At 41.7% G+C, this 18997-nt stretch overlaps 1 protein-coding gene across 1 annotated transcript in view; it reads right to left on the minus strand.

Annotated features, from left to right (window-relative positions):
• Nucleotides 1-18997, minus strand: part of LOC136857048 (frizzled-4) — a 162864-nt gene that overhangs the window by 24627 nt on the left and 119240 nt on the right. The window contains exon 2 of the mRNA XM_067135410.2: nt 8163-8329. Within this exon, the coding sequence (XP_066991511.2) occupies nt 8163-8329 (167 nt within the window). The remainder of the gene's footprint in view (nt 1-8162; nt 8330-18997) is intronic.

Below are 18997 nucleotides of genomic sequence, written 5' to 3' on the forward strand. Positions count from 1 at the left end.
GCAAAGATGGGAATAACAGCAGGTATGTTATAATACAGGACAGTACAACTTTTAGGAGAGTGACACAAAACTTTCCAGGCTTTCCAGGAGGAAAAAAAAAAAAAAAAAGGAACGGAGTAATGTCTGGACAGTCCGGTCCCGCGGTGTAGGGGGCAACGAGTCCGCCTGTCACCCGGCGGCCCCGGGTTCGATTACCGGCCGGGTCAGGGGTTTTTAATTGTTAATGATTAATATCCCTGGCCTGGGGACTGGGTGTTTGTGTCGTCCTTTCCTCACATTCAACACTTTACACTTCCACCATCTACATAATACACTCAGGTTCCTCACATATGGTGCAAGTAGGGGCAAAAAATCTTTCTAGGTCGACGCTCCGAACAAATAGCATTAAAAATATCTGGACAGAAGACAGGAGGAAAAAACACACAGGAAAATAATGAAGAACTACTGGAAAGCAGAGTCGTAACGAACATTTCACACACACACACACACACACACACACACACACACACACACACACACACACACACACACACACACACACACACACACACACACACACACACACACACACACACACACACACACACACACACACACACACACACACACACACACACACACACACACACACACACACACACACACACACACACACACACACACAATCTGCACTGCAGCAGATTCAAGTAAAACGTTAATGCGGTCTATATCCCTTTCAAGGTCGCGAGGGAAAGAAAAGAGGCTCAAAATGGTCTGAGTATACGAAATGGAGGCATAGTGAGCAGATGATGGAGTATTAGAGGAGGAAGAAGGAACAACAAAGGATGAAGCATTGAAATTGTCTCGTGGTCGCTAGAAGAACCTAACGGGGAAATAAATAATAATAACCTAAATTCAACTAATATTACCCACCCTAGTCATAATAATAATAATAATAATAATAATAATAATAATAATAATAATAATAATAATAATAATATTCTGGACCGTCGTCAAAATGTGCGGACCGCGCTGGAACGGGACCTGGCCGGGTAATGACTACGAATGCAGTCCAGCCGCGGGTTCAGTACCGCCAAGGCACCCAAAACGACGTCCGGCTCCATGGTTAGCGTGCTGGCCTTTGGCCACAGGGGTCCCGGGTTCGATTCCCGGCAGGGTCGGGAATTTTAACCTTAATTGGTTAATTTCCCTGGCACGGGGACAGGGTGTATGTGTCGTCTTCATCATCATTTCATCCTCATCACGACGCGCAGGTCACCTACGGGTGTCAAATCAAAAGACCTGCATCTGGCGAGCCGAACTTGTCTTCGGACACTCCCGGCACTAAAAGCCATACGCCATTTCATTTCACCCAAAACGACACCACGCCAAGGATTTGATCCATATTAAAAATGCTTACAGAAAAAGATGGTAAAGATTTAGGGACCCAACTGACCGGGCGGAATACCTGGAGCTAGCCCGGAAAGTACGAAATCGAACGCTGGAAAGAATTATTGAAAAATGGGAGGAACTTTGCCGTCAGATCGCGAATTTTGGCGGGTTATACTTTAGGTCTATATAACATGTTAAGCATTCAATTATAAATGTCCGTATAACACCGTAGCTAAGCACGGGTATCTTGCTAGTAATACATAAAACAAACTGGTTGCAAAGTCAAACAAACGGAATCTGTCGCACAAACGCATGCGCGAGGTGCAATCCTCCCCAGTCAAACTTTTACGATATACTCAATCAATCAATCAATCAATCAATCAATCAATCAATCAATACTGATGTAAGGAAAGACTAGGTAAATAGCAGATAGGGAATCTGCCACCTGGGCTACTGTCCTGTGATCTTTCCTATTTTAAAAAACACCACTCAAACTTATTCTTCTACTAATGTCATTCCACGTCATATCTCCACTGACAGCTCGAAAAATACCACTTTGACGAGCAGCTCGTCTCCTTTCTCCCAAGTCTCCCCAGCCCAAACTTTGCAACATTTTCACAACGCTACTTTTTTTTTCTCTCCGAAATCACCCAGAACAAATCGAGCTGCTTTTCTTTGGATTTTTTTTTTTTTTTTTTTTTTTCAGTTCTCGAATCAAGCAATCCTGAATCTTGGTGAGGGTTCCGTACACTGGAAGCATGCTCTAGTTGGGGTCTTACCAGACATTTATATGCCTTCTCCTTTACATCCTTACTGCAACCCCTAAATACCGTCATAACCATGTGCAGAGATCTGTATCCTTTATTTACAATCTCATTTATGTGATTACCCCAATGAAGATATTTCCTTATAGGCCTAATAACACCTCGGTACTTACAGTGATCGCCGTAAATACCTTTCACCCCATCAACGCAGTAATTAAAACTGAGAGGACTTTTCCTATTTGTGAAACTCACAATCTGACTTTTAACCCCATTTATCATCATACCATTACCTGCTGTCCATCTCACAACATTGCCGAGGTCTTTCTGCAGTTGCTCACAATCTTGTAACTTGTTTATTACTCTATACAGAATAACATCATCCGCAAAAAGCCTTATCTCTTATTCCAGTCCTTTACTCCTCCCTTTTATATATAAGAAAACATTAAGGTCCAATAATACTGCATTGAGGAATTCCTCTCTGAACGATTACAGGACCAGATAAAGCTTCACCTACTCTAATTCTCTGAGTTCTATTTTCTAGAAATAAGCCACCTGTTCAGTCACTCTTTTGTCAAGTCCAATTGCAATCATTTTTGCCAGTAGTCGCCCATGAACTATCCTATCAAATGCCTTAGATAGGTCGATCACGATACAGTCCATTTGACCTCCTGAATCCAGTATATCTACTATACCTTTCTGGAATCCTACAAGTTGAGCTTCAGTGGAATAACCTACACTCCTCAACAGTAGCGTAGAAATTGGTGGGTGGAGACGGAAAAGCAACCGTAAATATTTGCCTATTTGAGAACAGAAATCCAATTGCCCGGGGTTGGTTACATCCCCGCGCGTGTGTCAGAAGGTTAAATTATTATGCCTCCGAGCAATATATGACGTCTAGCCTGTCTGTTGTGCTATAGTAACAGGGCTGTATATTCGAGACAACCTTGACTTATCTTTTGCTTGTGATGCAGTATCGTGATTTACGGCTGTCGTTCACAAAAAGGTGAAACTCCTCTGTTCATAAATACCAACCTTTAACGTTAGACAGGGGAAGCTTGTAAATCACCAGTAACCAACAATCACTGGCATGGCCAGTGATTATTATTGAACCTCCCAAGTGTTGGCCAGCTGACATGGCTTCCAGGGGTGCACAAGGACAAAGGAACACCTCCCATGCACCGCCGTTCAAAACTTCGTGAAAGCAGTTAAATAAAAGTGTCCGAACACTGAGGGGTTGCCTTGTCGACTCGATACACGTCCTGCTCGGAAGGACGCGTGTTCGATTCCACGTCCAAAACTTTAGAAAATAGATTTCTACTTCTGGAGGCATTCGGGATTCACTCAACTTACACTAAAAATGAGTATTGAATACCAGTTTATTTCTTGGAAAGCAAAGGCGTTCGGGCATAGAGCTAACGAACCTTTCTCACTAAGTGCCAAGGTTACGGACGTGGAAACTTCACTCCTACTCCTCCAAAGTCCTTCATAGCCTGTATGAAGATACTGGAAGATCTACAGGGATAATATTACGTGTTTACTATTCGAAACACGAGTTCTTTAAAGTGCAGTAAATCGACTGACAAAGGTATCTAACATTAAATGTCAACTGACTGCTCCAAATTACAGTATGGTTCTAATGTATGGGACCTACACAAGGATTACTTGATACGAGAACGGGAAAAGGACCAAAAGAAAGCAGCTCGATTTGCTCTGGATGATTTCCGACAAAAGAGAAGTGTCACGAAAATGTTGCCAACTTTGGGCTGGGAAGACTTGGGGATAAGGAGACGAGCTGCTCGATTAAGCGGTATGTTCTGAGTTGTCAGTGGAGAGATAACGTGGAATGACATTAGTGGACGAATAAGCTTGAGTGAAGCTCTTTAAGATAGACAAAGATCATAATATGAAGGTAAAGCTGGAATTCAAGATGACACATTGGGGACATTCATTTATAGAACGAGGAATTAGGCACTGCTATAATTCATCAAGGGAATAGTTACATAAATTTCCACGTTCTTTGAAATCAATTCAGAAAAGACTAGGTAAACAATAATTGATAGGGAAGCTACCACTTGGGTGACAGCCCTAAATCAATATGATTGATAGATAGATTCATTTCCACACCTCGCAAGCTCGAACAATGTGAGGGCTGAACCAATAGGTTTACAGCCAGTCAACACTAAAGACCGATGACATCTGAAAGAATGTTTAACATATTATTAATATTATTATTATTATTATTATTATTATTATTATTATTATTATTATTCATGCGTTTGACCCTCTAAGGAGCACGTAGAACCATTATTTGGCATTGGTATTCTTGATTTTCTTGTTCTTCTTATCTTCCCAAAACTTCCTCATCCTTTCACTATGGGCCTGTCGTCTTTCTTGTGTCCACGCGTTTGTTTGTTTGTTTTTTTTAATTTCTTGCCATTGGCTTCTTGGGCGCAAACTTGTGGGCGTTGATCGTTCGTCTATATGAGGTCCTTGTGGTTTCCATTGGGTCAATGTCGACCTCTACGGGATTTTTTTGGGAGTCTATTAGCCAGCCCACTTTGGTTTGTCGTGTTCCATTGGTAACGAAGAACATTTTCTTGGTTAATCGTGTCATCCATTCGTGCTAAATGCCCGCAGAATTTCATACGTCTTTTGCGTATAAGTGAAGTGAATCGCTCAGTCAATGAATAGAGTTCCTCCGAGCTTTTTCGAATCCAAATACCATCTTCAAACTTGGGTCCGAATATTTTCCTCAGTGTCTGTCGTCCACTTTCTCAATGTCTCTAATGATGATGTTTCTTTTTTTTTTTTTTAATATTTGCTTTACGTCGCACCGAAACAGATAGGTCTTTTGGCGACGATGGGACAGGAAAGGCCTAGGAATGGGAAGGAAGCGGCCGTGGCCTTAATTAAGGTACAGCCCCAGCATTTGCCTGGTGTGAAAATGGGAAACCACGGAAAACATTCTTCAGGGCTGCCGACAGTGGGATTCGAACCTCCTATCTCCCGGATGCAAGCTCACAGCTGCGCGCTCCTAACCGCACGGCCAACTCGCCCGGTAATGATGATGTTTTAATTGTGTAGAGTGCCTCTGGGAGAACAACAGTGTTGTCATTATTATTATTATTATTATTATTATTATTATGAATGAATGAATGAATCAATCAATCAATCAATCAAATCAAAGAGAAGCATAGAAAAGAGAAAGAGACCCACTCTGTATAACAGGCATTTTAGAACTATATACGGTAATTATAAAAGATATCGAGAGCTTTCTCCTAAAACGTTACAATAAGGTTACCACAATCAATAACACCCATGTTACTGATAACAGTGGAGACTTACAACGTCGGATAATAGTTTCTATTAGCTCAATACAGACTAGTGATGATGAATGCTGTTTCTGAGGCCCAGTATATTTGATTATTATTATTATTATTATTATTATTATTATTATTATTATTATTATTATTATTATTATTATTATTATTAAGAAGCAAATTTTCATTCCTCCCCTGAAGGGGGAGGCGGGCCACCAAGAAGGTGACGCCTTATGTTACCGTCTTTTATAACGTTGATACCTCCAGTTTTGTGCGAGAAGTGGGGATATCACCCAGCTGACACGTCCCAACTGGCGGTATTAATGAGGGATTTAGAACATACAGAAGGAACTTTAAGTGTCGTTTGTTCAAGAGCTTCGCTACGTAACAGGGTTCAGCATGTCAGGATGCTACGTACTCATGAGTGCGCCCGAGATACTTCTCCATTCTATTCGTATCTGCGCGTTCCAGTCACAAGATAATCGTACTTAGTAGTGACAGGCGGAGTCGAAGTACAGTATATACTTGTGCCTGCCCTGTGTTTTCTGTGTATTGTCTGCAGTGAATCTTCCCGAGAAGATCAAGAAAGCTTCTTCTTCCTGGTCTTTTCTCAGTTACCTGGGGTTGGCACTTTGTATGGATTCAGCTCAGTTTTACGGCCGGATGTCTTTCCTGACGTCAACTCTATGTGTAGGGAGAAGACCCCCCAAAAGAGTACGGTTCCAGTGTATGGGTCCCACACCAGAATTACTCGATACAAGAACTGGCAGCACGATTTGTTCTTGGTGATTTCCGGCAAAAGATTATTGTTACAAAACTGCTGCAAACTTTGGGCTAGGAAGACTCGGGAGTAAGGAGACAAGTTGCTCGACTAAGCAGCATGTTCTGAGTTGTCGTGGGACGATGGCGCTGAATGACAGTAGACGAATAAGCTTGAGTGGAGATACCATAGGCCTAATACGAAGAGAAAGGAGGAATTCAAGAGGACTAATTGGGGCAAATCTTCATTTATAGGATGAGAAACAAGGGACTGGAAAAATTTATCAAAGATCCAGGAGAGAGTGGGTTTGAACCCCACTGTCGACAGTCATGAAGATGGTTTTCCGTGGTTTACTATTTTCACACCAGGCTGTACCTTAATTAAGGCTAGGGCCGCTTCTTTCTCACTCCTCGCCCTTTCCTATCCCATCGTCGCCCTAAGATCTGTGTCGGTGCGACGTAAAGCAAAATAGTAAAAAGAAAAAATATCAAGGGAAATGTTTGATAAATGTCCAAATTCTCTGAAAATGTCTAAGGAAGTGCTCATGCATGTAAATGAAGATATGTATAAAGACGAACACCAACACCCAGCCCTCGAGCCAAACAAAATTAATTTCCACGACCCAGCCGTGTATAGAACCCGCGGCCCTCTGAACTGAAGGCCACGACGTTCACCATTCAGCCAACGACCCTGGGGAGAAGATAAAGAACAGCTAATAATTATTTACCACTACGCATTACAAATCGAACATGTTCCAACAATCGAGATTCATAGGGGCTGCCTGGCCGTGGCGGTAAAGGCGTGCTCGGTTCACCCGGAAGGACGCGGATTTGATTCCCCGTCAGGAAGTCGAAAAATTTAAGAAATGAGATTTCCACTTTCGGAGGGGGATATGACCCTGAGGTTCACTCAGTCTACAATAAAATGAATACCAGGTTAATTCCTGGGTACAAAGGTGGCCGGGAGAAGAGCTAACCACTCTATCCTACCAAGTGGCGAGGTTACGCATAGTGGTAGCCTTTACCTAACACCTCTCCAAGAGCCTTCATAGCCTGTACGAAGATGACTCTGCTTTTAATGGAGACTCACAACGTCGCAAGAGGTGACTAAAAGGGGTTCCAGGGGCTCTGTACTTTGAAGCGTGAGTTGGCGACCACGGGGCCCTTAGCTGAGTCCTGGCATTGCTTCAACTTACTTGTGCCAGGCTCCTCACTTTCGTCTATCCTATCCGACGTCCCTTGATCAACACTTGTTCTTTTACAACCCCGACGGTATTAGAGCACTCGAGGCCTAGGGAGCCTTTCATTTTCACGCCCTTTGTGGCCCTTGTCTTCCTTTGGCAGTTGCCTTCATTTTTCGAAGTGTTGGATCCTTTCCATTTTTTCTCTCTGATTAGTGTTTAGTTTTTGGTGATTAGTGTTATATAGTGCCCAGTTGTACTTCCTCTTAAAACAGCAGTCACCTCGAAACCTGAAATCGGGACATTGATACAGGCAGCTGTATTAAACAATTTGGCAATATAAAAACCCAAAATTGAATATTGAGTTAATATGTCACATTTCTGCCTGTCAACCTGAAGTTACAGCTCTATTATTCGAAGTCTAACTGCTATGGTAATTCGAAGCTCTGAGAGTAAATCCAGTCAGCAATTGCGAAAATTCATCCGTCCTATTCAATCAGTGATACTGTAGTAGACACTGGTCCTTATTTGCCCTGTCCAGTATAAGAGCCAAAATGATCAGGTTAATATTTTTTTTAAATGCAGACAGTAGACGATTTCATATTCACAGATCAAGAAAATGACCTTACAGTAAACATCTTAAACCTCGACATCGTTCAATTAAGATATCAGAGATTTGAAAACAAAATCGCCAAAATGGGAATCGTTGTTCGAGAGGATTCTGAGTAAGAAAATGAAGGTAGGAAAAAATGGAGAAGAGACCGTACCTGTGAGTTCGTCTGCGTCCACGTCTCTGAGCACCAGTACGGCGATGGTGAGTGCAGCGGGAAGTCCCCATCCCGCCAGGTGGAATAGCGAGGAGTGTTGTTGGATCCTGTCATGAGTCCAGCGGAGGGCTGCGGCCAAGAACCAGGCTGCCGAAAGGACTACCCACCTGAAACACAGACCACATCCACATAAGCTGTCTATCTTCAAAACTTTAAACAGATTTACTGATCCTGAAAATAGGCTACACTTATTTCAAAACATCCTTCGTCACTTTAAATAGGGTACACCCAGCTGGGATACCAATACTATTACCAATCTCGTCACCAAAAACCTGGGCAATGCTACAAAAGGGGTATTGTAATGACCAAACTTGCCACAACCACAATTTATGTTCACTTTCTTTGTGCAGTACTGTATGTCTATTCTAGGAATCCCACAGATGCATAGTTAGTTTCATCGGTGCCAATATCCACCGTCAACAAATATTTGACAAATGCAACACACGGTATTTTTGGTTTACGTAGCCTCTAAAATCACTGAATGAAATTAGCGGGATGGTCGATGGCTCCATAGCAGAAATAGTGCCTTAATTTAAAATCTCAGGAAAATAATCCCAATGAACACAAACAAATTAGAGTTAAAACGTAGCAGAAGAAGAAGAAGAAGAAGAAGCTATAAAATACAGGATACTTAGCATGCATTCTGCATTGTATGTTATAGACAATTCTCTAAGATTACTGGCACATGCTAGTAATGCAATAGTCCTAACCTCAGGTCTCGACCCTCCCCACCAGAGAATATTTTCTGGCTACAACCGTGTTTAAATAACCTATACGATCTGATGACCATCATACCTTGAGCTCAGTAGCGGTGCTAACAAGCTCGGCCCCCACCCCGCAATAATTGAAAATAGGTCCCTCGTTTCCTGATAAGGAAAGTTACAAGTTTATTTCGTAGTACAAGGTTGTATATTATTACAATGAACGGCAACGACGATAATAATATAAATTTACACAATTTAATTTTCAAATCCGAATGAATAAAAATAATACACGTATATGGTACGAAAACAAACAAACAAACACGCATACACACAAGAATGCATATTCCAATTATAGTAACCAAAACACGCTGACCGTGACAATACTAAGAAATAATCTCATTCCTAGGACCAAATGTTTTACTACTGTTTACAACTTAACCATCCATCGTTGGCCTACTTAGCTACACTGACTGCCGAGAGTTATAAACAGGGTCGAAACTTCATTATTCAGAGTTTGGATAAAAAGAGGCTGTCCTTCTTATCGCTGACTACTGGGTTCTTAGAACTAGCTAATTACTTCAAAAGCCTTGTTGATTGTTGTGAGTGGCTGCAAGGGATGGTTATTATTGGAAAAGTTGGGAAACCCAGATCCTTTCAGAAATAACTACCGTACTCCTATTGAAGAAAGAAGCTCTGCACTACGACGGCCTGAGTTTGGAACGAAAAAGAAAACCTACAACCTGTTTTCCAGTCATTGACCGGGTCAGGGATGGAATGAATCAAGCAGATATAGGCTATTAGTACGATGGAGTCACCACTCCCAAAGTGATTTATTAATGACTGATAGATGCTATGAAATGAGAATGGAGAGTGTTGCTGTGACCAAAGGCCAGCACGCTAACCATTTAGCCATGGAGCCGGACACTCTTCAGCTACTGAATTAAGAAACAGTCATGGGCCCCTCACAAGCCATGGGCCTCCCGGACGCGGGTTCTGCGGGGTCCTTATCGCCGCCACTGTTCGAGCTTCTAAAATAAACAGAGCTTCTGCACGGATAGCGCATAGGTAACGGGAGGTATTATCGATATCCTTGAAGAATCTACTAATAATGATCTCCACAGGCGGGGGACACTGAAATCGACGACCCAACTTACATTCAAAAAATATCATGAAAGGACCCGGAAATCGATCAGATATTCGAATTCCGGCGATTGCCACTGTTGGTGACGAACCTTGTGTTAACATTGATACTTTCACGGCCCGTACTTGAGTTAAGTATTCTTAAATTCAAATCCTCATTATATTATTGTAGAAGACTTCCTCGTGAACAGTCGGGATTGTCTTCTGAAGACAAAAGCAAAGAGTTTCACCTTGTTTTCTTGACACAGCAAACGTCCAAAAGCCCGTATCATGTCTAAAACCTTGCGTTATTTCATCTTCGATTCCCCCCCCATCTCTATAACATTCCACGAAATTAAAGGCAATAAGTAGATATTCAAACAAAACAAAACACAGATTATCAGGAACTATTTGCGGATAAGCTACCGTAATTTTTATATCCCATCAATTGCAACAAGATAACATACACGTTTAATAATAATATTATTTGCTTTACGTCCCACTAACTACTTTTACGGTCTTCGGAGACGCCGAGGTGCCGGAATTTAGTCCCGCAGGAGTTCTTTTACGTGCCAGTAAATCTACCGACACGGGGCTGTCGTATTTGAGCACCTTCAAATACCACCGGACTGAGCCAGGATCGAACCTGCCAAGTTGGGGTTAGAAGGCCAGCGCCTTAACCGTGTGAGCCACTCAGCCCGGCACATACAAGTTTACAAACAATGATAAAATATTTACAACTACAGTCGAACCTCGATATCTCGGATATAGTGCGAAAATTGTTATCTATCTGATGCTGTTACCGTACGGTACCCCTCGTTCTAGGGCAGCTATCCCTTGTGGATTCTCTCTCTCTCTCTTTATTTCGAGTTATCGAAATTTCGAGATATAGACAATACCGTTTTTGAGCATGTATAGGACATAATTGAATCGTATTTATCTAGGGGCTTATACCGAATACATTATTTTTAACAGCATTTAAAAGTATACAAATAAACTCTACGTCATCACTTTAATTATAACCCTTATTACAGTCACGTTTTAGAAGATAGGATATACAGTAGTGAAACAAACATACCTCGGTTGACACCTTCGGAAAAAAAAAATCCGTTAGTCTCTTCTGTTTGTTACTGTTAATCTTCCCTCCCTTGACGTTGAAACTTCTCGTCAATACCACGCAGCTGAGATTCGTAAGTGGAGCTTGTCATCCGCGACTTCAGAGGTTGCTTTCGTACGTGACCGGCAATTAATTCACACCCGAGAAACAGCGAGGCTTCGCCGATTTGCCGATCATTAGAAGTTTTAGTTTTTCGGTTCCCGTCGTATTAGCTCCCAGTATCACTGTAATCCTTTCATTACTTGTTAACTGTTCCTCACAAACAACAAATGCCGTATTGCACAGTTCATGTTGCACAAAATTCGAGTTACAGAGTATTTTTTTGCTTCAAGGGAGGAAATTGAGAAATTCGTGTAACCGAATTTCGAGTAATAAGAGAAATAAATACACGTGAAGAATAGGAAAAACGGCCGGGAAACTTAAGCTACTTCGAGATTCCGAAAATTCGAGTGATGGAGGTTCGACTGTATGTACATCTTTGAGCAGTCTTAAAGACATACCTAATGAGACTTGGATCACGTGATGTAGTGGTTCCAGAGTTGAATGTCCAACATGTTTAATCATTTCACAGCATCAGTGGCCTCATGGATGTGCGTTGTTCCGTTGAACTTCCTGAGTGGGCAATTCATAGCGATATGTTGGAAAGTCTGGAACACGTCGGCACAGTCACAGTAAGCGTTTTCAGTTACCTTCCACTTATGCTTTCAGTATTGACATCTGCCATGTTGGGTTCTTATTCGATTTAATGACGTCCAGATTTTTCTGGGTAGGTTGAAACCAGGAGGACGGTTAACTGTCCGGGTTTGAAGAGGACTACATACTGCGCCATGTTTGATATTCACGTTAAATTCTTCTTGGATCAGTCTTTCACCTAGTACCCATGATGGTATCCTTGAATTTGCAGTTGCTTTACGTTCGTAGGTTTAACCTTAAAGTATTTTATCCTACACGTGACTCCTGGGTGGTGCTAAGAAAGCAACAACATTGGCTGCTGGACCTAAAGCTCTGCTTTTGGATATCCCAGCAATTAGAGGATACACTTTTTATTCGACCTAAGATGATCTTTGGAAATTGCGGAAGTGTTGAATGTGAGGAAAGGAACATTAAGGACGACACAAACACCCAGTCCCCTGACCAGGGATATTAATCGTGTACAATTAAAAAAAAAAGATGGCCTGTTTCAATAACATGCATTATAAAGTGTCAGCCTTGTAAATTTAGGATTAAGACAGGCATTTCCAACATTTTTATTTGAAGTTTATTTTGTAAAAGAAAACAAGGTGTTAAACGGATTGAAGTCTTCGAAATGTGAATTTGGAGAAGGAAGCTAAAAATTAGGTAGACAGTAAAGAAATCAAATGAGGACATTTTGCAGACGATTGTGGAGAAAATGGCCCCAGTGATCAATACTTCAGGGAGGGGGGGGGGGGGGAGTTCACCACATCATCGGCATAAAGGGAAGATCTCGGAATAATAATAATAATAATAATAATAATAATAATAATAATAATAATAATAATATAAATAATTAAATAAATTCAATAAATAATTATAATAAATATAATAATATAATTTATTATTATTATTATTATTATTATTATTATTATTATTATTATTATTATTATTATTATTATTATTATTATTATTATTATTATTATACGATATGCTTTGCGTCGCACCGACACAGGTAGGTCTTCTGGCGAAGATGGGATGGGAAAGGGCTAGCAGTGAGAAGGAAGCGGCCTCAATTACGGTACAGCCTCATCATTTGCCTGGTGTGAACATGGGAAACCATCTTCAGGGCTGCCGAGAGTGGGATTCGATCCCTGTGTCATGAAGTGAACAGTCCCGGCATTTGCCTGGTGTCTAAACGAAAAATCCTGAAGTGAGCAATGAAATAAAATCTTTAGTGAACAATGTATAGTCAAGAAAGTAAAGGAGGACAATGATCACAGGTGTACCAAGCCCCGAATACATACTACCAACAAGAAGGAATGGAGAATTGCTGTGAAGAAATTAATCCCAAGCAAGTTCATGGACCCGAGCCGCTGTTAAAAAGTGAAGTGTTTTGCTGCCCTGGGTGACAGGCGGAGTAAACAAGCCTTGCCTCCAGCTTGTGTAAACAGCTGCCTACATAGCCTACAATTAGCCTGGACAGGTGGCTGGCTCTCATCTCGTGATCCAGCCAGCCATTAACAGTATTGTTGATCACTTTTTATACTGACCACGATTCTAATAAGACAGTTTGAGAACGTTTACCTCAGGATGTTGCACAATCAATGCACAATCAAACATGACAACATTCTCCGAGGCTCACGTCGCCTCAGGGAAAGATTCTAGAGCGATCACAAATACCAACATCAGAGGTATATAATTAACCACGGATACAAAGTATTATCTTACATCCGTGTGCCCTAATAAACTTAAGTTACACCTAAGGGTCACAGCGATTGATTAGTCCTTAAATGCACTCTGCTTATTTGAAGTATTGATTTATTTACTGCGGTTTTAACAGATATAAACCCAATAATTAGAGATACCCCAGAACTCTACCTTCAATAATTAACCAGGGAAGAGTGTCGTGCCTAAGTATTTGACCAATGAACTGAGTTTTCCTCTTCTTGATCGAGACCGGGACATAGTTTTCCTTTGTTATTTGTTCTTGTAATTCTTCAACCACATTTCCGCGGCCTCCAGTCTTGCTTCTTCCAGTTTTCGTAGAGTCCAGGCCGGGCTGAGTGGCTCAGACGGTTGAGACACCGGCCTTCTGGTTCCACCTTGGCAGGTTCGATTCTGGCTTAGTCCGGTGGTATTTGAAGGTGTTCAAATACGACATCCTCGTATCGGTAGATTTACTGGCACGTAAAAGAAATCTTGTGGGACAAAATTCCAGCACCTCGGCTTCTCCGAAAACCGAAAAAGTAGTTGGTGGGACGTAAAAACAATATTATTGTTGTTATTATTATTACTAAAGACCAGGATTCAGCATTACCCCTGTGGGTGGAGGCGGTAGAATACATCCACAGTAATCCCCGTCTGTCGTAAGAGGATACTAAAAGGGGCCCCAGGAGATTTTAACTTGGGAGCGTGGTTTGGCGACCACGGGGCCCTCGGCTGAGCCCTGGCATTCGTTCCGCTTACTTGTGTCAGGCTCCTCACTTTAATCTATCCTGTGCGGCCTTCCTAGGTCACTTCTTGTTATTTTCCGACCCCGACGGTATTAGAGCATTCGACGCCTAGGAAGTCTTTCATTTTTACGCCTTCGTGGGTGTTGTCTTTTTTTTTAGCCGGTTGCTTCATTTTTCGAAGTGTCGATCCCTTCCATTTTTTTCCCTCTGATTAGTGTTAATCAACGAGCTAGAATAACACAGAGAGGCGGGAGCGCTGCCTGGGTGAAGCTAATAGAACGAAAGTCCGCCATGTTTCCTGTGGTCACACAAGCAAGGGGGCATGGCCTTTAAATGACGAAAAGTGTAGAAAATACGCATTTTAGAATCACTGGGGGAGAATTAAAGACCGTTGCCGATAGCTTGAAGCATTAAAGCGAATACCGCCACTTCATCATATTGCGGCACGAGGCCAACATCACGATCAGTTGATTGTAGGGTAGTTCGAAATCATAGCACAGTGACATACGAATAGGCCTCGAAATCGGAACAAGAGCGTTACCCTGCTTGGCTGTTGTGGTTAAGCGTAAATTAGAATAAAAACGATGGACATAAATATTTATGACAGGAAGCCTTAAAATCATAGGGACCTACAATAGGTTACAACCTCATTCTGTTCATATTTTTAAAATTATTGCATCCTCATGTGTACTGTGTTCCTTTCTTAATCTGTTTACCCTCCCGGGTTGGTTTTTCCCACGGACTCAGCGACGGATCCCACCTCTACCACCTCAAGGACAGTGTTCTGGAGCGTGAGACATTGGGTCGGGGTATACAACTGTGAGGGAGGGCTGCCCCTGCTATGCTGAACAGGGGCCTTGTGGGGGGGGGGGAGAAGGAAGCGGCCGTGGCCTTAAGTTAGGTACCATCCCGGCATTTGCCTGGATGAGAAGTGGGAAACCACGGAAAATCACTTCGAGGATGGCTGAGGTGGGAGTCGAACCCACTTCTACTCAGTTGACCTCCCCAGGCTGATAGAATCACGTTCCAGCCCTCGTGCCTCTTTTCAAATTTCGTGGCGGAGCCGGGAATCAAACCCGGGCTTCCACGGGTAACAGCTGCTCACGCTAACCAGTACACCACAGAGGCGGCCCATGAATACTTTACCACAATAATCGTTTAATGTAATTATTTATTATAATATAGGGGGGATATCATGTTTCTCCCGTTACCATATCATACTGGGATTACTAGCTGAAAGGTAAGCTTGAATGTTGTCCATTATGAAGTGTGGCATAGTTTTAAAAACCAAGGCAACAGACATCTACAATAAAGGCTGTATACATTTCAAAAATAGCAGTAAAATACCGTATTTACCATACTTGGTGTACGTATGAACGAAATAAGTGTTTTTTTGTGGTTACATTTTCTTGGTGGTGGGCGCTCCATTTCCTTTATTTGTAAATGTGAATGAAAATTAAATAGGGCTGGAAATGTACAGAGCATAAGCAACTGAATTGAATGGGATACCATTTATCTCTTTTCGCCCTCACAACACATTGTTCCGTTAATTCCTTGTTCTTTAAACGAAATCTGAAACAAAATTCGACAAATAATTACCGTGGCTATCCGTACTTTCGCTAAGTAAACAATAAAATGGATGTAATTACAAACAGAAATTACAAAAAGGAATCTCGGCTATAATTCAGTAATACTTACTTAAAGTACGATATATCCTTGGTTTTATTACTCCGATTAGAACAACCATACGCTGAGCTTACGGCTGGCATTCTTGAAAGCGGGAATCTATGTTTTCACTTCTTAAAACTTACGGAATTGAATTGGCATGCACGATCTCCCTGTCACCTCAACATATGCTCTCGCGCCAATTCGCTTTGTTTTGACAACCGTTAACATGGCTGCCCTTTATCAACTCGCTTCAAGCAGGGAACGCTGATGTCAGGTATACAGCCCCTCTATGTTATTCTAGCTCGTTGGTGTTAATAGAGAATGGTTGTCCAGTTGGTAGTGAAGTTAAACAAGTTCAATGGTATTTCGTCTGAATATGCAGAGGAAAGTGTTGGAACATTTGGAACAAACACCAACACCCAGTTCCTACGCCAGAATAATTAATCAGACACGATTAAAATTCCCGACCCGAACCGGAAATCGAACCCGGGACCCAATGCTGACCGTTCAGCCAAGGAGACAGCTTAGAGTAACTTTAACAGTAATATTACTCAATCCATGCCAGTGCTATACATGAATAGCGAAACCAAATTTAATGATAACGTGTAAAACTTACAATACAACGCTGAGTAAACAGTCTTATGAAACCTATATTTGTAATTCAATTAACAAGCTTGCATGATAATTTAAGACACCGTAATGTGTAGGAAAATGCGTCGGTATCAAATCTCGTTTCTTAAATTTTTCGACATCCTGACGGTGAATCGAATCCACGTCCTTCCGGGTGAACCGGGTATTCCTTTACCGCCTCGAATTTCTTCTCATTTATATAAAATAAGGGCATTGTCTATACATTGCTAAGAATTGAAAAAGAATGGTATTTCTGTATCGGTCGTGTCCACAGTAACAAGGCAAACTACTTACTTTTCCGTAATTTCTGTCTGTCTGTCTGTCTGTCTGTCTGTCTGTCTGTCTGTCTGTCTGTCTGTCTGTCTGTCTGTCTGTCTGTATGTATGTATGTATGTATGTACGTATGTACGCGCATCACGAGAAAACGGCTGAAGAGAATTTAATTAAAATCGGTGCGAAAAGTCGGGGAATGAGCCACTACAATCTTTTTTTTTTTTTTTTTGCTAGGGGCTTTACGTCGCACCGACACAGATAGGTCTTATGGCGACGATGGGATAGGAAAGGCCTAGGAGTTGGAAGGAAGCGGCCGTGGCCTTAATTAAGGTACAGCCCCAGCATTTGCCTGGTGTGAAAATGGGAAACCACGCCACTACAATCTAGGCTATAAATCATTTTATTCGCGCAGAGCGAAATGGTACTTTAGGGGAAGGCCTAAAATGTAATTCTCTCATATTTATGTTATTAGTGGTCCTATCGATAAATACGGCATAACTAAAGTTATATAGAATTAAATTTCCGGTCATTTATGTTTTATACACTTTTACCGTACCGGCTATGATAACAGAGATATTCATGAATTTGTATTTTTGTTGCCAAGTCCATTTCAACGCCGAACGACGAGATAATGGGTAAACAGAATTTAATGGAAATCGGTATATAGAGTCGGGGAATAAGAAACTACAGTATAAGTTATAAACAATTTTATTCACCGTGGATTAAATAGTAGTGTTGGGGAAGGCGCCTAAAATTGAATTCTTAAATACCTGTTATTGGTCCTATCGAAAAGTACTACATAACAGAATTTAAGAGAATACCATTTCCGATCATTTATGTTTTATACAGATTTTTTTTTCTATTTGCTTTACGTCGCACCGACACAGATAGGTCTTACGACGACGATGCGACAGGAAAGGCCTAGGAATGGGAAGGAAGCGGCCGTGGCCTTAATTAAGGTACAGCCCCAGCATTTGCTTGGTGTGAAAAATGGGAAACCACGGAAAACCATCTTCAGGACTGCCGTCAGTGGGGTTCGAACCCACTATCTCCCGGATGCGAGCTCACAGTTGCACGCCCCTAACCTCACGGCCAACTCGCGCGGTTTACACAGTTTTAACGTACCGGCTATGATAAGAGTGGTATTTGAGAGTCGGAAGAAAACTGAATGTGAAAGCCTACAATATCGAAAGCTCATAAAAATGATCAACAATAACATTACATAGACCACTGTTTGTTGTGATGTTCTTTGTCTCTTATGCTGCCACTCATCTCCGATAGATGGGATTACTGCTGTGTACAGAGTATAACAGCCTGCCTGAATATTGGCGGGAAATAGCAGGGGAGTTGGATGACTTTCTTCTCTAGCATACCATTCCTCTGCTTGATACATTTTTTGATACTGCTGGTAGTAACATGCTGGTTCATCATAGTATTCCAGCTATTCGATCCCTACTCTGACGCGCTTATTGGACTGATCAGTGTGCACAATTAACGGAATAATGGCAGAAGCTCACTTATGACCTGGTCTAGAATTACAATTTCGGCCTATTACAAATTACAGCACCACAATTCACTAAATAACTCAAAATTCAACCCTGAAATGAGCCGTTTCTTAAGAAAAGCTTCTTCCTCTTCACTTTTATTAAATTCACATCCATTTTATTCCAAATTAGCAGCCAAGAGGGGGTTTCTCCTCTGGCTTGGAGGAAAAATTTGCCTCCAAGTCAGATAGATTTCCCCCCGCCAGGGTAGTCAATTGAGATTTTCCAACACATCGGGTACTCCTGGGAAACAGAGTAAAAGGGCATAGTTTTTACCCTGGGACTCACCACTCTCCGCCTCCCTCTCCCCCCAAAAATGTAAAAGTGTGTTCACGGCTGACGGCTGTTTGTGGCCTGGTTATTCCAGCTCTGGAACTTCGGATTGTTAGATCAGCAGCGTACTACAGTTCATAAAGGTGAGAAAATGTGTGGTTTTTCATTTGATCGAGTATTTCATATGACAGCATTGCTTTAAATCGCAGCATTAATACTGGCGTCATTGTAGTGACCTATGTTGATTTCAGTTGGTAAAACCACTAAGGCAGTCTTTCTGAGGATGTAAAAAGACAGGTGGATAGTGAGAGTTTGCCAT

This window comes from Anabrus simplex, chromosome 1 (assembly GCF_040414725.1).
Source record: "Anabrus simplex isolate iqAnaSimp1 chromosome 1, ASM4041472v1, whole genome shotgun sequence".
Taxonomy (NCBI): Eukaryota; Metazoa; Arthropoda; class Insecta; order Orthoptera; family Tettigoniidae; genus Anabrus; species Anabrus simplex.